This window comes from Rutilus rutilus, assembly GCF_951802725.1.
Source record: "Rutilus rutilus genome assembly, chromosome: 21".
NCBI classification, from domain to species: Eukaryota; Metazoa; Chordata; class Actinopteri; order Cypriniformes; family Leuciscidae; genus Rutilus; species Rutilus rutilus.
In genome coordinates, this window is record NC_140226.1 from 10,130,960 (window position 1) to 10,155,584 (window position 24,625).

At 36.9% G+C, this 24,625-nt stretch overlaps 2 protein-coding genes across 2 annotated transcripts in view; both read left to right on the forward strand.

Annotated features, from left to right (window-relative positions):
* The first annotated feature begins 3,066 nt into the window (after positions 1–3,066).
* shprh (SNF2 histone linker PHD RING helicase) lies at positions 3,067–20,820 on the forward strand. Its single transcript, XM_084393349.1, has 30 exons — positions 3,067–3,212; positions 3,761–4,369; positions 4,490–4,619; positions 5,059–5,277; positions 5,368–5,446; positions 5,585–5,735; positions 7,098–7,194; positions 7,446–7,702; positions 8,822–9,448; positions 9,676–9,927; positions 10,031–10,109; positions 10,765–10,928; positions 11,019–11,275; positions 11,368–11,489; positions 11,599–11,687; positions 12,313–12,405; positions 12,488–12,595; positions 12,709–12,851; positions 12,945–13,118; positions 13,487–13,549; positions 14,195–14,420; positions 14,515–14,652; positions 14,745–14,846; positions 16,329–16,400; positions 16,475–16,663; positions 16,816–16,908; positions 16,996–17,082; positions 17,781–17,959; positions 18,158–18,238; positions 19,766–20,820. The coding sequence occupies exons 2-30, from the start codon at positions 3,770–3,772 to the stop codon at positions 19,860–19,862; spliced, it is 4,968 nt and encodes a 1,655-aa protein (XP_084249475.1). The 5' UTR covers positions 3,067–3,212; positions 3,761–3,769; the 3' UTR covers positions 19,863–20,820.
* A 517-nt stretch (positions 20,821–21,337) lies between these two features.
* Positions 21,338–24,625, forward strand: part of LOC311280462 (pancreatic secretory granule membrane major glycoprotein GP2) — a 9,973-nt gene continuing 6,685 nt past the window's right edge. Inside the window, exons 1-3 of the mRNA XM_084392625.1 lie at positions 21,338–22,409; positions 22,757–22,845; positions 22,933–23,037. Coding sequence (XP_084248751.1) covers positions 21,968–22,409; positions 22,757–22,845; positions 22,933–23,037 — 636 coding nt within the window. The 5' untranslated portion in view covers positions 21,338–21,967. The remainder of the gene's footprint in view (positions 22,410–22,756; positions 22,846–22,932; positions 23,038–24,625) is intronic.

A 24,625-nucleotide genomic window follows, 5' to 3' on the forward strand; every position in this document is an offset into this window, starting at 1 on the left:
CCTCTCAAAAATTTACCAAACATTCCCTTTAAAATAAGCAAGTGCCAAAGTATAGCACACGGATAGGCCTATATCTACTAATGGCACTAAAGTATACGCTATTATTAATTTACTTCAAGGTACTTGAAGTATTACCATGTTATATATGTAATGGTAACGGTAAGTGTTTTGATCGTAATATGCATTCAGTGCAGAGTCGGTCACAAGCATGCAGGTGTTAAATTTGATTAAAAAAACGTAATCGCTGTCACATGTATGTTCTGTTTTTGATTCAGTTTTCTTTGTGTTTGGTGTCTGTTTGCAGTTAGGCCTTGTCCACACGGACACGGGTATTTTTATAACCGTGACTTTTTTTACGCGGTTCGGCCGTTCGTCCACACGGAAACGCAGTATCAGGTCACTGACACCGAACATTTCTGAAAACCCCTGCCAGGGTGAGGATTTTCAGAAACGCCGGTTGCAGTGTTGTCGTGTAGACAGTAAAACCGGGGTTTTTGTCTTGCGACGTCAGAGTGTGCGCCGTTATCCTGGGCTTCTGATTGGCCAACGTGGCTTTACGATTAGGATTATATCGCCGCCTGCTGGTGTGGCATGCTCTTGACAGTGCTTGATAGCGTGTTTTTGCGTTTTCATTTAGACGGAGATTTCTTTTAAACCGAGCATGTGTGGACGCCGTCCACTGGACAGGATTTTTTTTTTAAACGCAGGAGGAAAAACTCTGGTTATAAAAATACCCGTGTCCGTGTGGACTTTGTTTGTCACTACTTCTAGTTTACTAATTAGTTCAGTCATCATCGGTCCATACCTGTTTGTCTCCATAGCAACTGATTTGATTATCATTAGAGTATTCTGTTCAGGTGTGTTGTGTTAATTATCATGTTAGCTCCCTTGTTTGCTCGTGCACTTAAGTCCTCACTTCCAGTCTGTTTGGTGTCTAGCATTGATGTTGGTGGTTAATGTCAGGTTCAGTTGGCTGTTTGTCTTTCTCCTGTAAATTTTCAATTAAAGACTGGTCCTTCTACTACAGCTATCAGCGAGCTATCTACTACAGCCAACTGTGACAAATGCATTTGCAGGTTTGATTTTATTGGATTGTAGTTAAGTGTTCACTTCATTAAGCGCTCCTTTAGTGATGTTCACAAAGCAGCAGAAAGAGTCCTGTTTTAGAGTGCTAATACGGTTACATTAACATAGTTCGGATACGGTTACATTGACACACAGTTCGGTTATTAACAAACGTTACAGCAACAAATTGTCATCCAAAGGTTTAAGCTCAAGTCACCTTCTACAACATCAGGTTTATTTTTTATTTTAGTTTTTTTATGTAATCTTAAAACTCAAATGGCTTTCAGAGTACATGTATGGTCTTGCACCAGTGTTACTTATCCATTATTGATATTTACTTTAGTCAAGGTCACTGTTTACAGGGAGTATTTGTGCTATCTGGAGAAAAGGGGGTCTACACCTATTATTCGTTCACACAAATACTCACTGTCATAAATACAGTATGCAAGCTGTTGTATGAAAAATTTAATTTGAGAATCACATCTGATTAGATCGCTGTCAAACACTGACAGTGTGAACATTGCACTACCACAGTGTTTCGCCTCTGTCTCTCTGACACATCTGACACCCTCATTTCAGTTCATGGAGCTCTCTCCTATGAGCTGATGATCTAAATCAGGACTGAGAACTGCATTACTGGTTTACAGAGTGAGAAACTGCAATGCTTCAGCTGTTCAAATAATTGAAAAGCAAACCGATTCAGGCGATTTTGCTTGTTTGACCAACTTAAATAAAAAAAACGATTCAAAATTGATTCATTTACGAAACAGAGTTGCTAATTCTGATTCTAAACAGTCGAGAAATCCAGAACATAAAGGATTTCAGACTAGTTTGTAATAACTTCTGTCAAGCATCTGTAGTATAACATGAACATCGTGTTTTCTTGAGCTCTGAAACCTCCAGCACAGGCAAATATTGACCTGGACTGGCCTTTAAAATTACAAAGGATAATGGCTATTTAAGAATATTCTACTGTAAATCTCTTATCATTTTACCTGCCATCTATGAGTTATGTTTATGGTTGCTGACCATCCCGTCTGGAAACCAAGCTTTAGGCTACTGGGATCTTGGCAGAGGTGGAAAGATGGCACAAGCTGATTGGTTCATGTCGCAAGTAATTAAAGCTGTGAATATCATTGATATCATGGCATCTGTTTTCTGATGCCATATGATCGAGAGTCATGTTTCCTGAATAAATGCATTGAAAAAGAGGCTGTATTGTAAATGTTAAACTTCCTCTCAGGTGTAGTGTTTAACCTTGATTTTAAAATTTAAAATTTTTAACCTTGCAAGGGATCTCAGCAGCTGAACAAACCAACATCTAATATTGAGAAATCTGTTTACTGATTAAAACATTTATTGCTTTATTAAACTTTTTATTAATTACTGTAATTTACTGGCTTCTTTCAGGGTGACCGGGTAATGTGTCTTGGTCTCTTTTATATGATTAGTCTCTACATTGTATATAATAGATTTAACTCATACATAGTCTTTGCTAAACTCTGTGAATGGCATTGCTTTTGTGATGTTTTATTACTATAGGCATAATCTACACATGGAAATATAAATTTTGTGTTACGTTAAACAGTCATCGCCTATACAATCATTTTTGTAGTGTCATAATTATAATTTTTATTATTTTTTATTATAATATTATAATTATTACATCCATACACAATGATATATAGCCTAATCATTCTCAGTCTGAATAATTACTATGTAGGCTATCTATAAAATAATTCTAAACAAACTCTTAACATTAGCAAAATATTCAAAAAGATATGAATACAGATATCTGCAGAAGCACCAAGTCCATCATAATTAGCCTACAGATTATAATATTTCTACTTCCATGTCACCCAATTTTTCAAACCATTTAATATCTACCTAAAGAAATTAGGGTGTAGGCTATATGAAACATGAGTAGAAGAGTCCCATACTTGGCTGTAAAAGGCTGTTTAGCGCCATCTGGTGTTTGAGATATTGCAGTGCATTGGCATTGTTTTGGTTCAGACTGACGTCGCTTCCTGTATTTTAAATATGGCGGAGAAACGCATGAAAATGTCGCGCTGGTTTTGGAGCTTATAAAAGTTATTTTAGGACATTTATTTGCTGCTGTCAAGAACACATCCCAAAGCAAAACAAAGGTACATTTCGACTGCTGATGAAGCGGTATACTGATAGTCAGTAACCTGCAGCGTTTGACTGAATGAATGGAATATATCGTTTCAATTCTGATATTGTTTATATACACTGACGTCCTACGGAATCTTTTTCAATTTACTTAAAAAAAAAATCATGCATTTGTTTATTATTCAAGTAACTGGATTAGTGGAGTAACGTCAGCATGTTACCACAATTGTTTGTGTGCAGAATTAAATAGAATTAAAGCTGCAGTCTGACATATTGCAGTGTAATATAACGTTAGTGCAGAATACGTGATTCTGTAAAGGAGAGAATGCGTGTAGTTTTGTAACTGTAAGAGATTTTTGTTTGAACATCTTTACATTTGTGTTTTTATTTGCAATATGTATCTTAACAACTGATATAATACTCCCAAACTGTTTCAAATTGAAGTGGTGTATAATTCTGCTCATGCATGCTGTTACATTTAGTCTCATTTAATTTGAAGCATTTAAATTCAAAATGGTAAATAAATAGGATAATTAAACTTTGTGTCATCGTATCTCTGCAGGTTTCCACCATGAGCAGCCGGAGGAAACGCGCGCCGCCGGTGCGCGTGGACGAGGAGGCCAAGAGGAGACTGGAGTGGAATATGCTTGAAGATCGGAAAAATGAAGGAGATTGTGAAGACATTCAGGAGTCAATCCCAGCACTGTCGGACAGCTGTCAGCCTGGACCAATGCTTGAGAGCAGCCAGGAAGAGGAAAGCCGGTGTTTTATATCTTCTGCGGGCACAGAAGAAGGACCATCAGAAGAAGGACCATCAGAAGAGCGTCCAAGCTGCTCCATACAGGATTCTCTTCCAGATACCATAGAACTGAATGTGATCCCTCTTTCTGCTCTCGAACAGGGGTGGAACGCGCTGATTGGAGAGTTTGACCTGTATCCAAAGATTCCTTTTGTGCTCGGAGACGATTCCTTCTGCCTGCAGAAAACAGGTGACAATCTAAGTCTGAGTCTGGATAGTCATGAATTGGAGGTTGAGACAGGCAGAAGTGGTCCTCTCTGCCCTGTGCCGATTGAATGTTCCTTTGGTGGAAAATTGTTGGAGGATCTGGATTGGCTACTGAAGAGAAAGGTCATTAAATTGTGCCATGCTTCAGGAGATGAATCAGTAAAGGTGTGTATTTCAAAATCATCAGGATTGAGCGGTTTTGTGACTCTGGATTCAATACTCCCATCATTAAAACGTAACATTAACGAATCACTGTGTTTTCTCTCCATTTGCTTTTTTGAACAGCTGAAAATCTTTCTTCTCGAATCAGGATTGGGCAGACCAGAATTCCTCAGTGAAGGAAATGGGCGCATTAAAAAAGCCAATCAGCTTCTGCAGAAATTAATGGAATTCTTCTATGACTTCATCATCCCCGGTAATCTTCAATATAATTTTTATATGCCACCATTTAGATTCCCAGCAAAAAGTGAGGGGGTCGCATCAAAAGTACATTATTTGTCATTTTGTAAAAGCATACAGGAAACATAATTATAGTAATACACTTGAGCCTGGAGGTGGAGCTGCACTCCAAGGCCCCCCCCCCCCAAATTTTTTTTATTAAAATAAATAAGTAAATACAATATTATAGCAGTACAGTACTAAAATTAGTTAAAAAATGTAATAATGTAAAATTTTATATGTCTTTATGCAGGATGAAACTATAAACCTACCTGTGAAATTCATGGTGCTAAAATGTATTTTTATTTTTTATAAACTGTAGGATAAGCTGAAATTATGCACATTAGTTCCTGTAATATTCTTTTACGATTTGACTTAATTCCAATGTGAATTTTTTTTTATATATATTTTTTTAGAGGTGATGGACAACGAAGAGGAGGAGTGTGACACTGATCTGGAGCGTCAGAACGTTGAGGAGCTGTACGATCATGTCAGACACCTCCACCTGACAGAAGCGGCGGAGCAGAGCTTCGACGTCCAGCACCCGGGCCTCATACCTGTGCTGAGACCCTATCAGACTCAGGCGGTCAGCTGGATGCTGAAGAGAGAGAAGTACAAAAGCAGCAGCTCTCAAGGTTTTTCAAAGCTTTATCATCATCTTTGCTGTATGTCAGTGCATGAGAACAGTTCAGTGCTAATATACAGTCTTTGTATTCCTTGCACAGAGCAAAGGTTGCATTTTCTTTGGAGGGAAATTATCACGATTTGTGGCAAAAAACTCTTTTACAATCCTTACTCTGGATGGTATGATTCTTTTTCTACTTCGAGCAGTATATACTGAAACTGTAGTTAAAGCAGATGTGCATGAACTATCCAATAATATCAATATCATTTAGTTTTGTAGATCAGTCATTGTTCTAATTAGCTTGACCTCAATCACAGCTTGATCCGAGAGTTTCCTCTGGCTGGAGTGGACTGGCCTGGTGGGATCCTTGCTGATGAGATGGGGCTTGGGAAAACCGTGGAAGTACTGGCTCTGATTCTGTGTAACACCCGGCAAAACCTGGAGCACGGGGTTCTCACTTTACCTGTGGTAAGTTTACAATTAAATGTGCCCTTAAATGCTTGTAAATAATTTTTACAGAATGTAATACAGTAATGTAATTTCAGTAACACTTTACAATAAGGTTCCATTAGTTGATGCATTACCTAAAAATGTTACAGCATTTAACGATAAACATATACAACTCTTCTTTGTTAGTTCATGTTAGCTCATGTCCGTTAAATAATATTATCATATACAGCTTTTGATTTTAATAATGTATTAGTAAATGTTGAAATTAACAATAAATAAAATGAATAAGTGCTTTAGAAGTATTTTGGTAGTACATAGGTAGTTCATGTAATTAATATAGATGCACAGATACTGCAGGGAGATCAGCGGGGGAAAAAAACGAAACAGTTGTTGCAATGGCGTTCAAGTACATAAATAGCGGCTGCCGCTCTGCCTTTATAAAGCGGTGCTGAACGCTAATTCCACTGAATCGTTCTTCTTTAGACTGTTGACAGAAGTTCCTCGCCATAGAAAGCTAGATTTTTCTTTTAAGGTTTAAAGGGATAGTTCACCCAAAAATTGTCATCATTTACTCACCCTCAAGTTGTTCCAAACCCATAAGACTTTTGTTTTTTTGATGAAAGAGCAGATTTTTAATCTCTTTAATGAAATCCAAAAGATGTCTGTCCCTCCATTGACAGCTACGCAACTACCACTTTGAAGCTTCAAAAAGTTCATAAAGATATCGTAAAACTAATCCATATGAATTGTTCGGTTTAGTCCAAATGTTCTGAAGAGACATGATCGCTTTATATGATGAACAGATTGAATTTAGACTTTTATTCACATATTAACAGTGATCAGCTAACATAAACAGAAGCTCAACCGAACCTGCTTGATGCGCGAGCACAAACCTCATTGGTTCTTGCTGAAGCTCAAATGTGCTGCGTAACATGAGAATGAACCTCATTGGTTCTCGCACATCAAGCGAACATGCTTGAGCTTCTGTTTACCATCACTGATGTGTGAGTTGATCAATGTTTATATGTGAATAAAAGCCTAATTTGAGGCGTCAAAGTGGTAGTTGTGTAGCTGTCAAAGGAGGGACAGAAGCTCTCAGATTTCATCAAAAATATCTTCATTTGTGTTCTGAAGATCAACAAAAGTCTTACAGGTTTGGAATGACATGAGGATGAGTAATTAATGACAGAATTTTCGTTTTATGGGCGAACTATCCCTTTTTTAAAGGGAGGGCGTGACCAAAAAAGTTTGAGAACCACTAACTTACGTTAATAAATTTTCTTATAAATGGCAAGGGACAATGAAATATTTCTGTGGCTTTCCAGAATTTTTCTGTTTTTTGTTGTTGTTGCTTTACTGTTGTGTCTCTGTCCTCCCCAGGGACAATCTGTGAATTACTTTGTCCCCCCTCCACCATTAGAGAAACAACGAACCATTAAACATGAGGTGAGACCCAAGGAGAAGATCATTTATCCAGGTAAAATGTTTTTAAACATGTTTCATTTTATCAAATGTGATTTAACCAAACAGGACATGTTCCTGGATCAACATCCTGTTTGGTCTTGGAGCAGCATTCATGCTATTTTTGTGGTAGGGAAAAATATTTTCATTAACATGTCACAGGTTAGATAATGTTACAGCTAAGGTTGTTGATCCAAGAACATCCCATGTGTGTATAAATAATGTATAATAAATAAGTTATTGCAATCTCTTCCTCTCTCTTTTCAGCTGTTCGTGAGATGCTGTTGACTGCGATCAAGGAAATGAAGGTTGGGAAAGGAGCGTCAATCAATGTAATTTTTGCGTATCTAAGGACCATGTACAAGTACGACACCCTAAAGAACCGTAACCACATTAAGAAAATCTTGACCAAACTCATTAGTGAGAACATTGTGGAACAGATCAAAGGACGAGGGCTAGCAGGATCCTTCAAACTGGGGAAAAACTACAAAGAAAAGAAGAGGAAGCCCACCGCTCATCGAACTGTGTGTAATTTTCACTTTTTCTATAGAGAGTTCTAAAAAAGTGTGTATTAAAAATATAGAAAACAACTATTATTATTATTATTATTATTATTACTAGTATTATTATTATAACCATTAGTTAACCAGGAAAGAATCTCTTTTACATGATTGGCCAAGATAGGCAGCCAAAAATAACATGCAACCAATACAAATAAGATATACATAGAATATACAACATTATAAACATTTACAATTCTGTGACTCATCCTCCAATCCTTGAATAATAGATTTAAAATGTTTTAGAGACACCATATTGTATAGCTTTATATATCTTAAATGATTAATTATTATAATTATGATTAAATATATGTTTAAATATACATATAGAGTAGGATCAAATTAATAGTTACGTCTTTAAAACCTGATTGAAAAAGTTGATAGCAGCTACTAATCTTATTGTGCATGTAAGGAATTATATTTTCTAGCACAAGGATGTTTCTTAAAGGTAACACCCAAAAATGACAATTCTGTCATCATTTACTCACCCTCAAGTTGTTCCAAACCTTTATGAATTTCTTTCTTCTGCTGAACACAAAAGAAGATATTTTGAAGAATGTCAGTAACAGTTGATGGACCCCATTGACTTCTATGGTATTCTTTTTCCTACTATGGAAGTCAAAAGGGTCCATCAACAGTTTGGTTTCCCATATTTTTCAAAATATCTTCTTTTGTGTTCAGCAGAAGAAAGAAATTCATACAGGTCTGGAACAACTTGAGGGTTAGAGTTAATGATGACAGAATTTTCATTTTTGGTTAAACTATCACTTTAATGAATTATCGTAATTTTTTTAATTAAAAAAATAGGAGTCACAATATGACGTCACATTATGTTTTAAAAAACATAATTCAACATATAAACAACACTTTTTTAGTAGACCACTTGAGGTGTTTATTTCACATAAATTACTAAATGCTAAAAATGAATAAATGAAATGAACAATAATTTACGTTGCATTTACAATCCTGCAGCATTTTTTGTAATTTTATTTTGTAGCAACCATTTTGGGGGGAAAAAGAAGACACTCTTTAAATGTGTAGAATGGAAAATGCACTTTTTCATGTTTTGTACTATTTTTGCAGAAATCATTTGACAAGGCCACTCCCAGGAGAACATCTCGTCGAGTTTCTGCTCAGGATAAAGAGGCGTCGCTGGCCTCTTATACCACAGCATCAGATTCTGAAGACAGTGTGGAACCTCCTCTCCTCACAGAGGAACTGAAGTGTGAGTCAGGTTCCCTTCTGGACGCAGAGAATCCACAGCAGAAGACGTCAGTAGACGTCGCAGATGAAGATGATAAAGAAACGGCAGACAAACCCCAACATCAAATGACAAAAAAAATCCATATTGAGAGTACTGAAGCAGATCTTACTCAAAACTCAAAGCCTGAACCTGAAACCCCAACTAGAGCATCTGTGATCCCGTTTAACACCTCAGATTACCGCTTTGAGTGCATCTGTGGAGAGCTCGGGTTGGTGGACTATAAGCCTCGGGTTCAGTGCCTCAATTGTCTGCTGTGGCAGCACGCGGAGTGTGTCAACTATAAAGAGGAGAACCTAGAAACAACCCCGTTTTATTGCCCTCATTGCCTGGTGGCCATGACACCTGTGTCTACTGGAGCCACTCTTATCATCTCACCCAGCTCCATCTGTCACCAGTGGGTGGATGAAATTAACCGGCACATTCATACTTCCTCCCTTAGAGTGCTGGTAAGGACCAACTAGAGAGCTACTACTACTACTATTTAGTTAGTTTAACCAGTAGTGGGGACCTTGATTATTTTTTGATTGCATTGTTTTATTTAAAAGACTTAAAGGGTTAGGCTAGTTCATCATTTACTCACCCTCAAGTTGTTCCAAACCTGTATGAATTTCTTCCGAATAATACGGCAGTATTCCATTAAAAATATTTATTTGTTTTTTTACTTGAAACTTAGGTGTATCAGGGCGTGAAGAGACATGGTTTCATCCAACCCCACATTCTGGCTGAGCAGGATGTGGTCATCACCACTTACGACGTGCTGCGCACTGAACTCAATTACGTCGACATCCCCCACAGCAACAGCAAAGACGGCCGTCGATTCCGCAACCAGAAGCGCTACATGGCCATACCGAGCCCTCTAGTGGCCGTGGAGTGGTGGCGTGTCTGCTTGGATGAGGCTCAGATGGTGGAGTGCACCACAGCTAAGGTCATTACATCAGTCACATTAATATTACTGATATTTATCCTGTTCATTTTTAATCTCAGAGACAGCACAATCATTTTTATGAAATAGTTTTTTATCTGTACAGGCAGCAGAGATGGCTTTGCGTCTCACATCTGTTAATCGTTGGTGTGTCAGTGGAACACCTGTGCAGAGAGGTTTGGAAGGTGAGCAGAATTAATATTTCATTAAAAAAAATATCTTGGTGTGTATATATACATACACACTACTGTTCAGAAAAACATTTGTTCTGCTTGATATTTTCATGGAATATATTTGTATGTCCAAGTTGTACTATTGGGTGTTTATAAATACCAAGTTCTGTCATGAAACTCTAGATGGCGCAGGCTGGTAGGTCCTTAACTCAATTTGTATCGATCACATTGTTATCTGTATCAAAAATAACCAAGAGATGTTTTGCTCATTTAATAAACTCATGGAAGAATTATATTTTAAAACAATGTATTTATATGTGTAACAATATATTGCAATAAATAGCAATATTTACCAACGTGTAATTTTGACTAACACATTTTATTGTATGTGTATACATATTTATAGTAAAATAACTGGCTGTACTGTAGAAGTGTTTTTCAGAGAAACGAGAATGTGAACTTAGCATGTTTCCTAAATATCTGCAAACATATTATGGTATTTTATGCTTTAGTAGAGTGAAAAAGTTACATACAGCACCTTTAAAAGAACTTCCCAGTTCATTTGACATTTTTAGCATTAACGTCAGCAATGAATCAGCCTAATTTATTCAGATGACAGTTTCATTATGTGATGATAATGGTTTTTGGTTTATATGTTATCTTTTAGACTTGTATGGTCTTGTCCTGTTCTTGGGAGTTGATCCCTATTGGGTGAAGTACTGGTGGGACCAGTTACTCTATCGCCCGTATCGCCAGGGCAATACAGGACCACTCTACAATGTCATTGGTCAATTACTGTGGCGATCTGCCAAAAAAGATGTCATTGATCAGGTTAGCAGGTTAAATCTTTGACTTTAATTGTCTAATCTTAACCAACATCTCATCTGTGCTTTAATTTGGTGTCATATACTTCATTTCCAGATCCAAATCCCCCCTCAAACAGAAGAGACCCATTGGCTCAACTTCTCCCCAGTGGAAGGACACTTTTACCACCGTCAGCATGAGGTTTGCTCCCAGGATGCTCTTGTCAAGCTAAGGAAGATCTCTGACTGGTCGCTAAAGCTGGGTAGTTTGGACCGACGTACCGTCACTACCATATTATACCCTCTTCTGCGTCTACGCCAGGCCTGCTGCCACCCGCAAGCTGTCAGAGGAGAATTTCTGCCCTTCCAGAAGAGGTTCTTAATAAAAGATTTTAGGATCAGTTTTTTGGGAGATGAAGTGTTTCGGTTCATTTCATCCACATTGATTTGTTTGTTTCTTGTTCCAGCACAATGACAATGGAGGAACTGCTGAAGTCGTTGCAGAAGAAATGTCGGGTGGAGTGTGAAGAAGCCCACAGGCAGCTGGTGTGTGCTCTGAATGGTCTGGCTGGAATCCACATCATTAGAGGTTTGTGAGCATTGTTTTTGAACACCTACAGGATGTATGTACCTGTACCTGTACCTGTACCTGCCTCATCTGCTGTAGACGTTAATCAGAGGTTTCCTGTCCTTGCCAGGAGAGTTTGCAGATGCAGCGGAGATGTACAGGGATGTGTTACGATCATCTGAAGAACATAAAACAAGACTGAAAACTGATTCCCTTCAGGTAAATCATTCTAATTCATTCATGTCTGTCTGTCATTCTGTTCTCTCTATCCATCGTTTTTTCTGTCATTCTGTTCGCTCTATCGTTTTGTCTGTCTGTCTGTCGTTCTATTAGCTCTATCTATGTTCTGTCTGTCTGTCATTCTGTTCTATCTATTGTTCTATTCGCTCTATCATTCTATTCGCTCCATCTAACGTTCTGTTCGCTCTATCTATCTACTGTCTTTTCTCTGTCTATCTATTGTTCTGTTCTCTCTGTTTATTAATGTTCTCTCTATCTATCTACTGTATCATTCTATTCTCTCTATCTGTCTATCGGTCTGTCTGTCGTTTTATTCGCTTTATCTATTGTTCTGTTTGCTCTATCTATCGGTCTATTCTCTTTATATATCGTTCTGTTCTCTGTATCCATCTAATGTTCTAGTCGCTCAATCGTTCTATTCACTCTATCCATCCATCCAGTTCCAAATCCTTTTTTTTTTTTACTTATTTCAATTAATCGTACCAAATTCATTTTTATTGTTGTTTTGTACAAAGTTTTGTCACCTCCTGTTAAAAAGATGTTCAAAAGCTTTTATTGTTGCTTCTCAACGTTATTGTTTTTTTTTTTTTGTCTGAAATTATAGAGGCTTCATGCAACCCATAATCTGATGGAGCTTCTAAATGCAAAGCATCCTGGGATTCCTCCAACCCTGAGAGATGACAGTCTCAAAGAAGAGGTTGGCTTAAATATAATACATTTTTAATAAGAAAATGAGTTCAGTCTGCTATAATTTCTAGTTCCATGTGTTTTCATCCTAGGCTGAGCAGCTGAAGCAGCATTACATGGCGAAGGTGAATTCAGAGGTTTCAGAAGCACAACAGAACCTGCAACCGGTTCTTCAGCACATTAAAGAGCTAAAACGCAAGGTAAAAGCTCAGTTATTATTGAGCTTATTTTTCATCTTAGTGTTTTTTTTTTTTTTTTTTTTTTTTTTTTTTTTTTTTTTTTTAATAATTGATAATTGTGTGCTTTGCCCCAGGTGAACATTCGCTCTCCTTGGTGGCTGGATGTCATACAGCAGGCCATTCAGTACTCCATGGATGATGACCTTGTGGGCCGCATCCAAAATGAGCTCACTTGCAGTTATAAACAACAAGCCAACAAGCTCTCTTTGGCAGACAAGTAATCTTCCACCATTCACTTTAATCCTTTTTAACAGGCAAATATATTTTTTAATGCATAAATTACCATTTAACAAAAACGTCTCATTCATAGGTTTCGAGATGCTCGTGGTCTTCAGTTTCTACTCAGCACTCAAATGGATGATTTGATGAAATCACAGAAAACGGTCCAGGATGCTGTAAAAAAGCTGGAGGGGCCGCCGTCTCAGCAAGTCATCGAGGAAACAACACTTTGCCACCTTCGACCTGTTCGACTGCCACTGAACAAGTAAAATCTTTTCAATGTTTTATAGGTGAAGTGCATACTTTATATTACAGTAGCAGCAGGACCTAACTGAATTGGAAAAATAATGACTGTTTCCAAACAATGTGAGGCCCTAAGTGAAATCTAAGGCCCCTAGTGAAAATGGATGCATTTAAAATGTACTACATTTTTCATTGCACATTATATATCAATAATGCATTGCCTCTATGTTCCATATGTTTTGTAACTGTCATTGGTTTTGCATTTTTTGCTTTGGAGTTTTTAGCGTTTAAGAAATTACACATTGCACCTTAAACGTCATACTTGCAAATTGTTGTAATTGTTCACCTCATTTGAATTTAAAATGTGTTCTTTTAATATTTGTTCCATAGCTGCGTGTTTTGCAAAGCTGATGAACTTTTTACGGACTATGAATCAAAACTTTTCTCTCACACGTAAGTTCTATCACATTAAATCAATTGGTCGTTAGATATTTTGCAATTTATGATATTTCACCAAGAAATTAAAGTTCTGTCATCATTTACTCACCCTCATGTCGTTCCAAACCCACATGACTTTTCTCTCTTCTGTAGAACACAAAGGAGATGTTTAGCAGAATGCTAAGCTGCTTTCATCCATAAAATATAGTATCATAAATAAAGGTATCATAAAAGTTGTCAAAATGACTGAATGCATTATATTCCAAGTCATCTACACCAATAAAAGAAAGTCATCGGTTTCTAAAGACATTTAGGTGAACTATTCTCTATAAAACACTATGTGCAGAAAATAAAGTCAGTAAACTTTATTTTTTGGTGACACTTTACAGTAAGGTTTCATTTGTAAACATAAACTACATTAGTTAAGATGAACTAACAATGAACAAAACTTCTATAGCATTTATTGATCTTGGTTTCTACTTCTACTACTTGGTTTCTAATTTCTACTGTCATTGTGAACTAACATGAACAAACAACTAACAATTGTTTTTAACATTAACAAAGGTTAACAAATGCCGTAAAAATATATTGCTCAGTTAGTTCATGTAAAATAATGCATTAACTAATGTTAACAAGTCAGTTTTTATGCGTTTTGGGCAGAGTAAAGGGGCAGACGGCCATCTTTGAGGAAATGATTGAAGATGAGGAAGGTCTGGTAGACGACAGACTCCCCACCACCAGTCGAGGATTGTGGGCGGCCAGTGAGACAGAACGAGCCCTCAAAGCCACCCTGTCCTTCGCCAAGGTCCGCCGCTTGGAGTCTGGCCTCATAGAGGAGGGAAACTCCTTCATGGAGCTCTTTGAGTCCTGGAAGAAAGAATATAAGGTTTGTGATCGATTTCTCATTGCATGATGAATGATGAAGTGCTTGAATGTATTCATCAAAATGCCTGTCTCACGAGCATCTGGTGCTCTTTCAGCTGCTGCATGAGTACTGGATGTCACTGCGGGATCACGTGTCGGCCATAGATGAGCTGGGCATGGCCACCGAGAGGCTGCGTGTGCGGTTACCTGATGAGCCCAAACCCAAAGTGCTGCATATCATAGAACCTCACGAGGTGATGATGACAAAAATAATCTTATCTGTCATCCTAAATGTGACTTAAGAGAAGTAAGAGCCTTTAGTTTGTCTCTTTTTACATGTGAACAGGTGGAGCAGAATAGGATAAAGCTGCTCAATGACAGGGCAGTGGCCAAATCACAACTGCAAAAAAAGCTTGGGCAGTTTCTCTATCTCAATAACCTTGAGAAGGTAAAACATGATGACTTTCTCACTTTAAAGGAACTTTATTTAACATTTAGAAATGTTTTTACACAAAAGTCCAAACATTTTCATCCTCTCTCTGAACCTTGGCACTAAGTATTTTTTGCTACTATACCTTTAAGTGTTCTATCTTAAAGGGATAGTTCACCCAAAAATGAAAATTAGCCCATGATTTACTCACCCTCAAGTCTCACCCTCAAATGTATATGAGATTCTTCTTTCAGACGAATGAAGCCCAGAAAAGTGCATCTATCCATCATAAAAGTGCTCCACACTGCTCCGGGGGGTTAATAAAGGCCTTCTGAAGTGAAGCGATGCGTTTGAGCCGTGTGGAGCACCTTTATGATGGATAGGTGCACTTGGACTTCAAACCTTGGACTTGCACTTGGACTTCAGATGGTCTTCAAAACAGAAACAGCAAAAAGAAGAATGTCATTTACACCTAGGGTGACCTGAGGGTGTGTAAATCATGGGCTAATTTTCATTTTTGTGTGAACTATCCCTTTATGGCAAGATGCAACAGGCAAAACCATGTTTGTTTTTTTTCACACGCTGTTCCGTAACATGTCTTCTTTCAAACTAGTAGAATGAAAACATCAAAAATACATATTTAAGTGTTTATTTTATTACACTTTATCTATTTGCATTTGTAGATTTAAATTATAATACATATATTTAAAGGCCGATTTCTCAACAACCAAAAAAAAAAAGATTTTATGCACTGAGCCAGAAATCTCCATTTTATTAGCTCTTACTTGCACCAAACTATATATACAATCTATATTCTGAAGGTTTTTAAAAAGGGGTTTGTTCATATAAAATTTACCTGAACTAAATACAACATTTTATTCCTAAAAACATGGTGAATGTTTTTGATTTATGGAGTGATAAACAGAAATATCCAAAAAAAAACTATAAATTCTTTAACTCCATCAACAAAATGAAAAAAACAGGCTTTATCTAATTTTCAGATTTCTTTTCTAAAAATGTATGCAAATTAGAAATTAGTGCATATTTAATAAGATAGATGATGCATATAATTGCATATTCAAACAACATTTCAGATAATTTGTAATACAAAACAATTGTCTCTATGTACTGTGATTTTAATCATCTAGTGAAAGTCTGGTGAAATCTATCAGTTAAACTGTTAAACTTATTCACCTGTAGTGTCTTGTCTTAAAGATACATTACACAACTTCTGTCATGACTGGCTGAACTGTCTTCATGTGAAACGAGTAGAAAAGTCTCTAGTTTAGCTTCTACAAAAGTTCTGGGTGGATTAGGGATGGTATTTTACTTTACGATGTAAAATTGAGTCTGTCTACATAGTATATTCAAACTTTTAAAAGAGCAAGAAAAATCCTGTTTTGCATGATATGCCTTTAAGACACTGTGTACTTGTAGTGCATGTATAGATAAACGAAACTGTTGCATTTGATGTCCTAATTCATGTATTGATTGATTCAGTCTCAGGATAAGTCCACTGGCGGTCTGAATCCAGAACCATGCCCAATCTGTGCTCGACCTCTGGGTCAGGAGGTAAAATAAAACCAAAAATGAGTTTGTCAAGTGTATTTGTATGTATATATTCTGAAGGTGTTTTTGATTGATAGTGGGCCGTACTGACCTGTGGACACTGTTTCTGTAACGAGTGCATCGCCATCATCGTGGAGCAGTACAGCGTCGGCAATCGACGTAGAGCCATAAAGTGTGCCATATGCCGGCAAACCACTTCACATTCAGAGATCTCGTATGTGTTCACCACTGAGAGCGCCCACCAGGGGCAGGACATCCCTGTGAAGGTCAGAGGCAATTCCTGCTTTTTTTAGGCTTTTAATGTTTTTTTTACAATGCAGGTAAATACAAGTGTACTTACTGGGATAAAACACTGATGTGATATTCTCAGGCAGGTCAGATATGATTATGGCATCTCTGTTATGTCTTTACCCTGTAGGGTAGCCACTCCACGAAGGTCGAAGCTGTGGTTCGAGTCCTAAAGAAAATCCAGATGACCGACCCGGGAGCCAAGTCTCTTGTGTTCTCCACGGTAACGCTCTCATTAAATGAGTTACTACATCAAACAGCAGACTACAGCTCTTAACCTTTGACCTTACATTTACGCCTCGTCTGTCAGTGGCAGGGCGTCCTGGACATCATTGCAAAAGCCCTTTTCGACAACAACATGGAGTTTGCACAGATCAACGGAATTCACAAATTTCAGGTTTGTGCTGAATATGATGACAATGTAGCAACAAAATGCTTAATTAATAAAATATCTCATTATAAAACAAGTAGAGACACTAAAATGAGCCATGTTTCATAAATGTAATTATTTCTGTTACCTTTAATTACCCACAGTGTTTTAAAAACAATATGTTTGTTTATTTATTTATTTATTGCTTATAAATGAGATGCAAAACTCTGGAAATTGAATTAAATCCATTTTAATCCATCCTGTTTTTTGGTTTGATTTTTTTTATTGTGTAATATTAATTAAATTAAATTAATTAATTAATTAATTAATTTCAAATGAGGCACAAACCTGGACATTAAATGAATCAACTTTAAAACAGTTTTTTGAAGAATTTTTATTTATTTAAATGTACTATATATTTAATTTAATTGATTTTTTACAAATGAGACTAACAAAACTGGAAAGTAAATACATTTTGGAACTGTTTTTTAATTATTATTTTTGGTTTATCTATTTATCTATTATTTATTTCAGATAAGACTATGACTACGCTTTCTTTAGATAGAAATTCAGATAGTTGAGTTCAGTTAATGGTTCATGACAATCTTAAAATGGCCAAATTTTTTGATTATCCCTAGTTACCACTGCATTTCTTAAACCACAAAGCTGTCTCCCCGTAATACATCTAAAATGTGAAATGATGATTGGTGCATACATTTTTTTAGGAGAACCTGAGTGCTTTTAAATACGAGGATAAGATCAACATCTTGCTGATGCCGCTGCACACGGGCTCAAACGGGCTGAACATCATCGAGGCGACGCATGTGCTGCTGGTGGAGCCCATCCTAAACCCCGCCCACGAGCTGCAGGCCATCGGAAGAGTGCACCGGATTGGCCAGACCAAGTAGGCATCAACCCATTCACAAAGTGTTCAGCATGCTCAACACATGTTGCTCACATGAGTTTGAATCTGGCTTGCAGCATATCTCTTTTATCAATAAAATGGCACAAATTCCAAAAATGTTTTTGCGTATTTAAACACACACACAAAAAAAGAGGCCTGTGATGTTATCAGATTATTACATTTTTATCTATTTTCCAGATCCACGTTTGTTCATCGGTTTCTGATCAAGTCCACCATTGAGGAGCGAATGCAAGCCATGCTAAAAACAGTAGAAAAGAGGTGAGTCCTTGACACACAAGGAGGGCATTTTAAACAAATAGTCCTTGAAATCAAAATTGTACTGACTTTTAGTCTATGTGTGTTTAACCCTATATAACCATCCTCATACAAGTGCACTGCTAGAAGTTCCCCTTTTTTTAAATATCTCCCACTTTAATTCCCTGGTCAACACAGGAAAGAAAACTGCCTTTGTCAAGCCACTTAATGGGATCAGAGTAATTGTACTCTTAAAGGGATAATTCACCCTAAAATGAAAATGAAGTCATAATTTACTTGTTCTTATGCCCGTTATTTTATGGACCACAAAAGGAGAATAAAAAATTATCGATTTTTCTTTTATGCCAAAAAACATTAGGATATTAAGTAAAGATCATGTTCCATGAAGATATTTAGTAAATTTCCTACAGTAAATATATAAAACATTTATTTTTGTGAGTGAATGCAGCACAAACGCGAACATAAATGGACAAATTTAAAGGCGATTTTCTCAATGTTATGACTTTTTTGCACCCTCAGAATCCAGATGTTCAAATAGTCAAATATTGTCCTATCCTAACAAACCATACATCAATGGAAAGTTTATTTATTCAGCTTTCAGATGATGTATAAATCTCAATTTCAAAAAATGTACCCATGTGACTGGTTTTGTGGTCCAGGGTCACATATGGTTTGTTGAAAAACAAATCTAAATTTAATGAATTATTAAACAAAATTCTTGACCTTGGCCTTTGGTCTGCTCTGCATGCCTGCATGGCATGTGTGTTCATGAGACTTTATAAGCTTTATAAGTTCACCCCGTCTCGCCCAGAAAAAATGGTGAGAAATCAAAATAAATAAAAACGCAAAATGAAATGCAACCCATGTACCTCTGAGGTGTGTATAACCGTGGGGTCCCTTTATCAGATAAACGGAGTTCCTGTCCGATGATATCTGACTCAGTGAAGAAAGTACACAGATAACTTTTTGGGGGATTTCTAGGCATTGTGTTTTTGTTAATCTTGATTTCTCACAACTTGTTTACTTTTTCTGGGTGAGGCGCTTATAGAGGGACACTAATGCGCACATCGTCAAACCCTGTTGTATACCCCGTAACACTTTATTTTAAGGTGATTACTACACGTGCTTACTATAGTAATAACAGTAAATTATGCATAATAACAAGTAGCTAACCCTAATCCAAACTTTAACTCTATAGTAAGTACATGTAGCTAATATTACTCAGTACTCATTTGAGTACGTACAATGTAACTACGTCACCTTAAAATAAAGCGTAACCCACTTGGAATATACGACACGATTCACATGGGATCATTCTTTGATAATTTTGTGTCTTTTAAAAAAAACTAAATTTTTTATTCTCCTTTCTATAAAAGAAAGAAGGCTATATGCCATTTGAACAACACCAGGGTGAATAAATTATGACTTGATTTTTATTGTAAGGTGAACTATCCCTTTAAGTCTTCTGCATATTTACATTGTTTACTGAAAATGACCTTGACTAATCTCTCAAATCGACATCTTCTTCAGTCATAGTTCCACGTCCATGAAGCATTCGGAGGCCTCCGTGTTTACAGTGGCAGATCTGGCCGAGCTGTTCACAGAGGATAGCGAGGCTCTTGAGTAAATGTCTCAGTCCAGAGGCCAGTAATGTGAACACTACACTAACACCAGCCAGGAGACGAGCTGACCGCTGCTCTCCAGCGCGCCAATATGTTTGCTTTGCACATTCCCCTTTCTATACGACCTGTCCCGTGGTGTAATTTATTCATTATACTCGATGTGGAAAAGAAAATGATTGAATGTATAAGTCTTGTATCTCTGTTTGTTTTCTAGATTGATTGTTTTCTAGATTGATTGATAGTAGGTGCGATTTTTATGAATGCCTTGTGCATAAACAAATGTTTTTTTAATAATGTTTTAAGGATCTGTATTTAAATTAGAATACATTTCTAATGTTAAACATGCTGTACAGTGGATGTGTTTTATCATTAGCACTCGTGTATTTGTGATTATTCGAACAAACGTTTTATAAGAAGCCCACTGTAATTACAGTCTGTCAGTCTGTGCTGTAAAGTTGATAATTCCAGTAATATGTCACATATCGTGTTATGCGCTTGTCCTGTTTTTTTTTTTTTTATCTAAATGCGTTTATGGTCTTTTCCATTATGTTTAGGAAGGAAATCGTTTGACTTTACAGCACTGATCTTTGTGGGAGTGTCTTCCCGTTCAGACGCTCCATTCAGTGGGTTGTCTGCGGAAAGTCGTAGCAGACCACGTAGGAACATTTATCTGGTGCTATTTGCAAGACAAAAGACACGTGATTCAATGTCTGTAAAACTCATCCAATAAAGGACCACTTGTAAAAAGTAAAACCAGAAAGTAAAAAGAGAAAAGAGACTTTCTTTGTCTTGGAATTACCATGTACAAAGACAGAGAAACTGAATTCTTTCTGTTTTAAGCTGTACTGAAAAACATTCTAATATCTTTTCATTATAATATCAGTTTGTGATAACCAAAATACAGTCTTGCACATTTTTGAATGGAACAAAATTATCCAATAAATTGATGGCAGAAAGAGAAGCATTTTTATTGTATATTTCCGTTGTGCAGTTTGCAATGTACATTTTCTCTCTCAGGGAAACATGCTTAGCAGACTGATCATTTTATTGAATATCCTCTGAGAATTCACTTCAGGCTTTGATTCAGGGTTTCTGCAGGTCTTAGAAAGTCTTAATTCACCCTTACACAAATTAAGACCTTAAAAGGGTCTTAATTCGGAGCAGAAAGTCTTAAATTCATAAAGTTATGGCATTAAATGTTGTAAACATTGCAAAAAAATGTACATCTTCCTCAGTGTTTTTGTCCTGTTTTCCAAGACAAATATCGAAACATTTTTGATACGTTTACTTGAGATGCAAATGAAGTCTTGAAAAACAAAATGAAGCGAGTTCATGCTTAAAACATGAACAAATATCTGTTAATGAGTTTCCCTTTGAATTAAGGTGATTTTTCGGAGCCAGTTGGCATATATAGTATTTGTTCTTGTTTTAAGCAAAACTCACTTCATATTCATTGTCATAGACATATTATGTCTCTCCAGTAAATGCATCTTGATTTAAGAATCTTTGGACAATGCACTGAAAAATACTGAGGAAGAACATCACTTTTTTGCCGTGTGATCAGAAGAAACAGTAAAAGTTATGTCCATATTCTAGTGGTTGAGAGCAGATGTATTCAAGGTATTATTTTTATTTTGGAAAATGAATTAAAAAGTAATGGATATCTGTTGGAAGTTGTGTTTTAAAACTCTAAAGTGTTGCTAATGCAATTCGTGTTTCTTCCTAGACATTTAAATTTCGAGAGCATATTGTCAATATCCCTTCAATTTTGGTCATAAAAAGGTCTTGAAAAAGTCTTAAATTTAAGTCTTAAAACCTGCAGAAACCCTGTTGACTTCAATGCCATCATTTTGCATTTTACCATCTAACGTTTGAAAATCTCCAAGGTTGAACGACTGACCTCTTTCTCTGTCCAAACAGTCTTAAAAACATCAACTCCATTGCAAAGGTGTCACTGAACTGCCCTTGACTCAGTCTGATGGGATTTCTTTTCAAGCGAGTCGTTGGGGTTCCCGAAACAGTAAAGCGTTTGCCATGCCCTTTAAAAAACTATACAGACAAAAGAGTGAGATAAAACAAGACACTGCCCCTGTACCTCTATTCCCTTTGCATGACAAACAAACTCCTTGTGGACCAACGCACTGAGACATGTAGTGCGGTGTCTGCTAAGTGGGTTGTTAGTAGTATTTTTTTCTGCTTTTGCCTGAAATCTAGTTGGTCGGTGTTACCTTGGACTCCCCCCAGCTTGTCCTATTCATGTGTGGAATCTCATTGTTGGTGTGGACATCATTCAAGCCGCTGTTCCAAAGCAACTGGAGGTTCCCACTTCATTAGAGCTGTGATTCGAACGGCTGGAGAGAGTCTGGATCTGACAGCTAGTCGAGGTGATCGCCGAGAAGATTTGGTGGAAAGGGCCGAAGACGGAACTAAATTTCAGGGGAGAAGAAGCCAGAAAGAATCTGCTTCAAGGATGACACCTGTTACTCTGGCGCTCACATGGTCTTTGCTCTCAATATGGACAGTAACTTCTGCTGTGCAGTTTGAAGAAAAAGGTAAGTCTAGTCAAACACCTGCATTGAGAAATATTCAAATGCAGTTTTATTATTACATGCATATAAACCAGTTTGGATTTGGGATATACATGTTGGCAAATTTTAGTAAAAGAAACCTTAAAAGAGCTAAAAATTCACTATTTTATGTATAATATATTTATATTTTAAAATGTAAAATGTTATTTCAAAGTGTTATGATATATATATATATTTGGATAGTATTATTTGTTTTGTTTTAGTATTTTTTTCTTTTGCAGCACTTAAGCATGTACCATTGCCATTATTATATATTATATGGATTATAAAATATACTAATATTTAAACATTCCTTTCTATTTTGTCCTTAGAACTCAACGAGACTGTCATTTGCAACAATGATCAGATGCAAGTTATCATCCCTAGTGTGTTTTTTCTCAACAAAGAGCCGCCTGTTTACGTACGTTCATGCCTTATGCCATTTATTTCACAAACAATAAATCAAGCTTGAACTTGAATTAAACTTTCCACTGTCATTTCTGCTCAGGTTTGGGATTTGCAACTGAATGATCCTGACTGTCGAGGTGTTGAGGTTGGGAACGACTACGTCTTCAGCATCAAGACAAACCTCACAGACTGCGGCACTATTATGGTAATCCTCATTAGTGTTGTCAAGGCATTACGTATAATCATAAAACCGCTTCAGACAATCCCGAGGACTGGGGAACGTCCTCAGCCAATTACAAATTGATGTCAGAACATTAAAGCCTCTTAAAAAGGTTGTAAACACTTGTTGCATTAAGACAAACTGCAAATTGGGCCTCTTTTGGGCTGTTAAACCTAAAAATACAAACAGTAAATTTCCTTATTTTACAATCCCTTCATAGGCTGAAAGGTGACCGTGTGCTTTATTCATAGAATAGACCTTCTAAAAAAAATCGAATAATCAAATGTTATACGTCTCAAGCGTGTTCATAATTATGTGCATTGTAATAAGTGACAACCGTGAGGGTTTGATTTCCTTTTTAGGAATAATTTAATTTATTTCATTATTTTTTCAATATGCAAATGCAAAGTGTTGTTCGTTTCCCTCCAAATTGGCTGGCTAGTCCTTTCAGAGAGCTCGGAGGGGAGGGCAAACAGCCATGCGGCTCTAAATTATCCTGATTTATATGGAAATGATTACTGTGTTTTCAGCCGTGGTGAATAAGCCGGCCATAATTCAGTGTCGTACTTTATAGTCGTCCTTTTATTCTGCCCTATACAGCCAGCCTCAAACAGCGCTACAACAACCCCAGAGGACAAGCTTCACTCTGGCAAGGCATAAATCTGTACTTGAGACCACGAGTATCGTTGAGAACCTCTCTCAGGATTCACCAGACTTTTTTTTTTGTAAAGCCAGTAAAAGGTTAACGCGGCTTTGAGAGCGGACGAATTCCCTCCTTCTCCCCCTTTAGTAGTTTTACAGGCTTTTTTCAAACTCGCTGGTCAAAGAAGGGCGTTTTTGGATTAGAAAAATAAAATCATTGGTTGTTGAAATCAGCTGCTTTTGAGAATTTAATCTGGGGGCAGTTTTCTGCTCCCAGTGCATGCAAGGATTGATTCAAACTAAAAGATGTGAAGAAAATAACACAAACATCTGATGATGTCATGACGATGATTGTTTTACTGAATCAGGAGGTGTGTTTGTAATGGTCAGGGAAATAAAAGGGCAATAAACTTTGTTTTGCCGGATGTGGTAGGGGGCAGTTTGGCCCCTTCTATAGCACGTTGTTTCCTTGTGTCGCCCTTTAACTTCTCACATTTTATTGGCCTGTGAATGTCACTCAGACGTTATTAAACTCAAGAGTTGTTTTGCAATTGTGTCAAAAGAATGTCAACGTAAACTACAACGTTCCTTCTATTCAAATGAAGGAACATTCATTTGAATATTGGTTAGCCTAGTCTGTAATTTTAAAGCCGTATAAAGATTAGTTATTTGATGATCTGATGGTTATTTAGCCCATATGTAGTTTGAATACTTTGATACTTTGAATAAACTTGAAGTTTGAAGCTTATTTAGACTCGGAAAAGTTATATGCCTTGTTATGGTTGGATGGATGGATGGATGGATACAATAGATAGAACGATGGATGGATGGATACAATAGATAGAACGATGGATGGATGGATACGATAGATAGATACACTAGTGGATGGATGGATAGAGAGATAGATAGATTGAATACTTTGATACTTTAA

Bases quoted from the DNA above. Each gene is read 5' to 3' on its own strand.
- shprh (XM_084393349.1), top strand. From the start codon at position 3,770: ATGAGCAGCCGGAGGAAACGCGCGCCGCCGGTGCGCGTGGACGAGGAG. The intron at 5,447-5,584 runs GTATGATTCTTT...CCTCAATCACAG, and splicing joins TACAATCCTTACTCTGGATG to CTTGATCCGAGAGTTTCCTC. The intron at 16,401-16,474 runs GTAAAATAAAAC...TTTGATTGATAG, and splicing joins CTCGACCTCTGGGTCAGGAG to TGGGCCGTACTGACCTGTGG.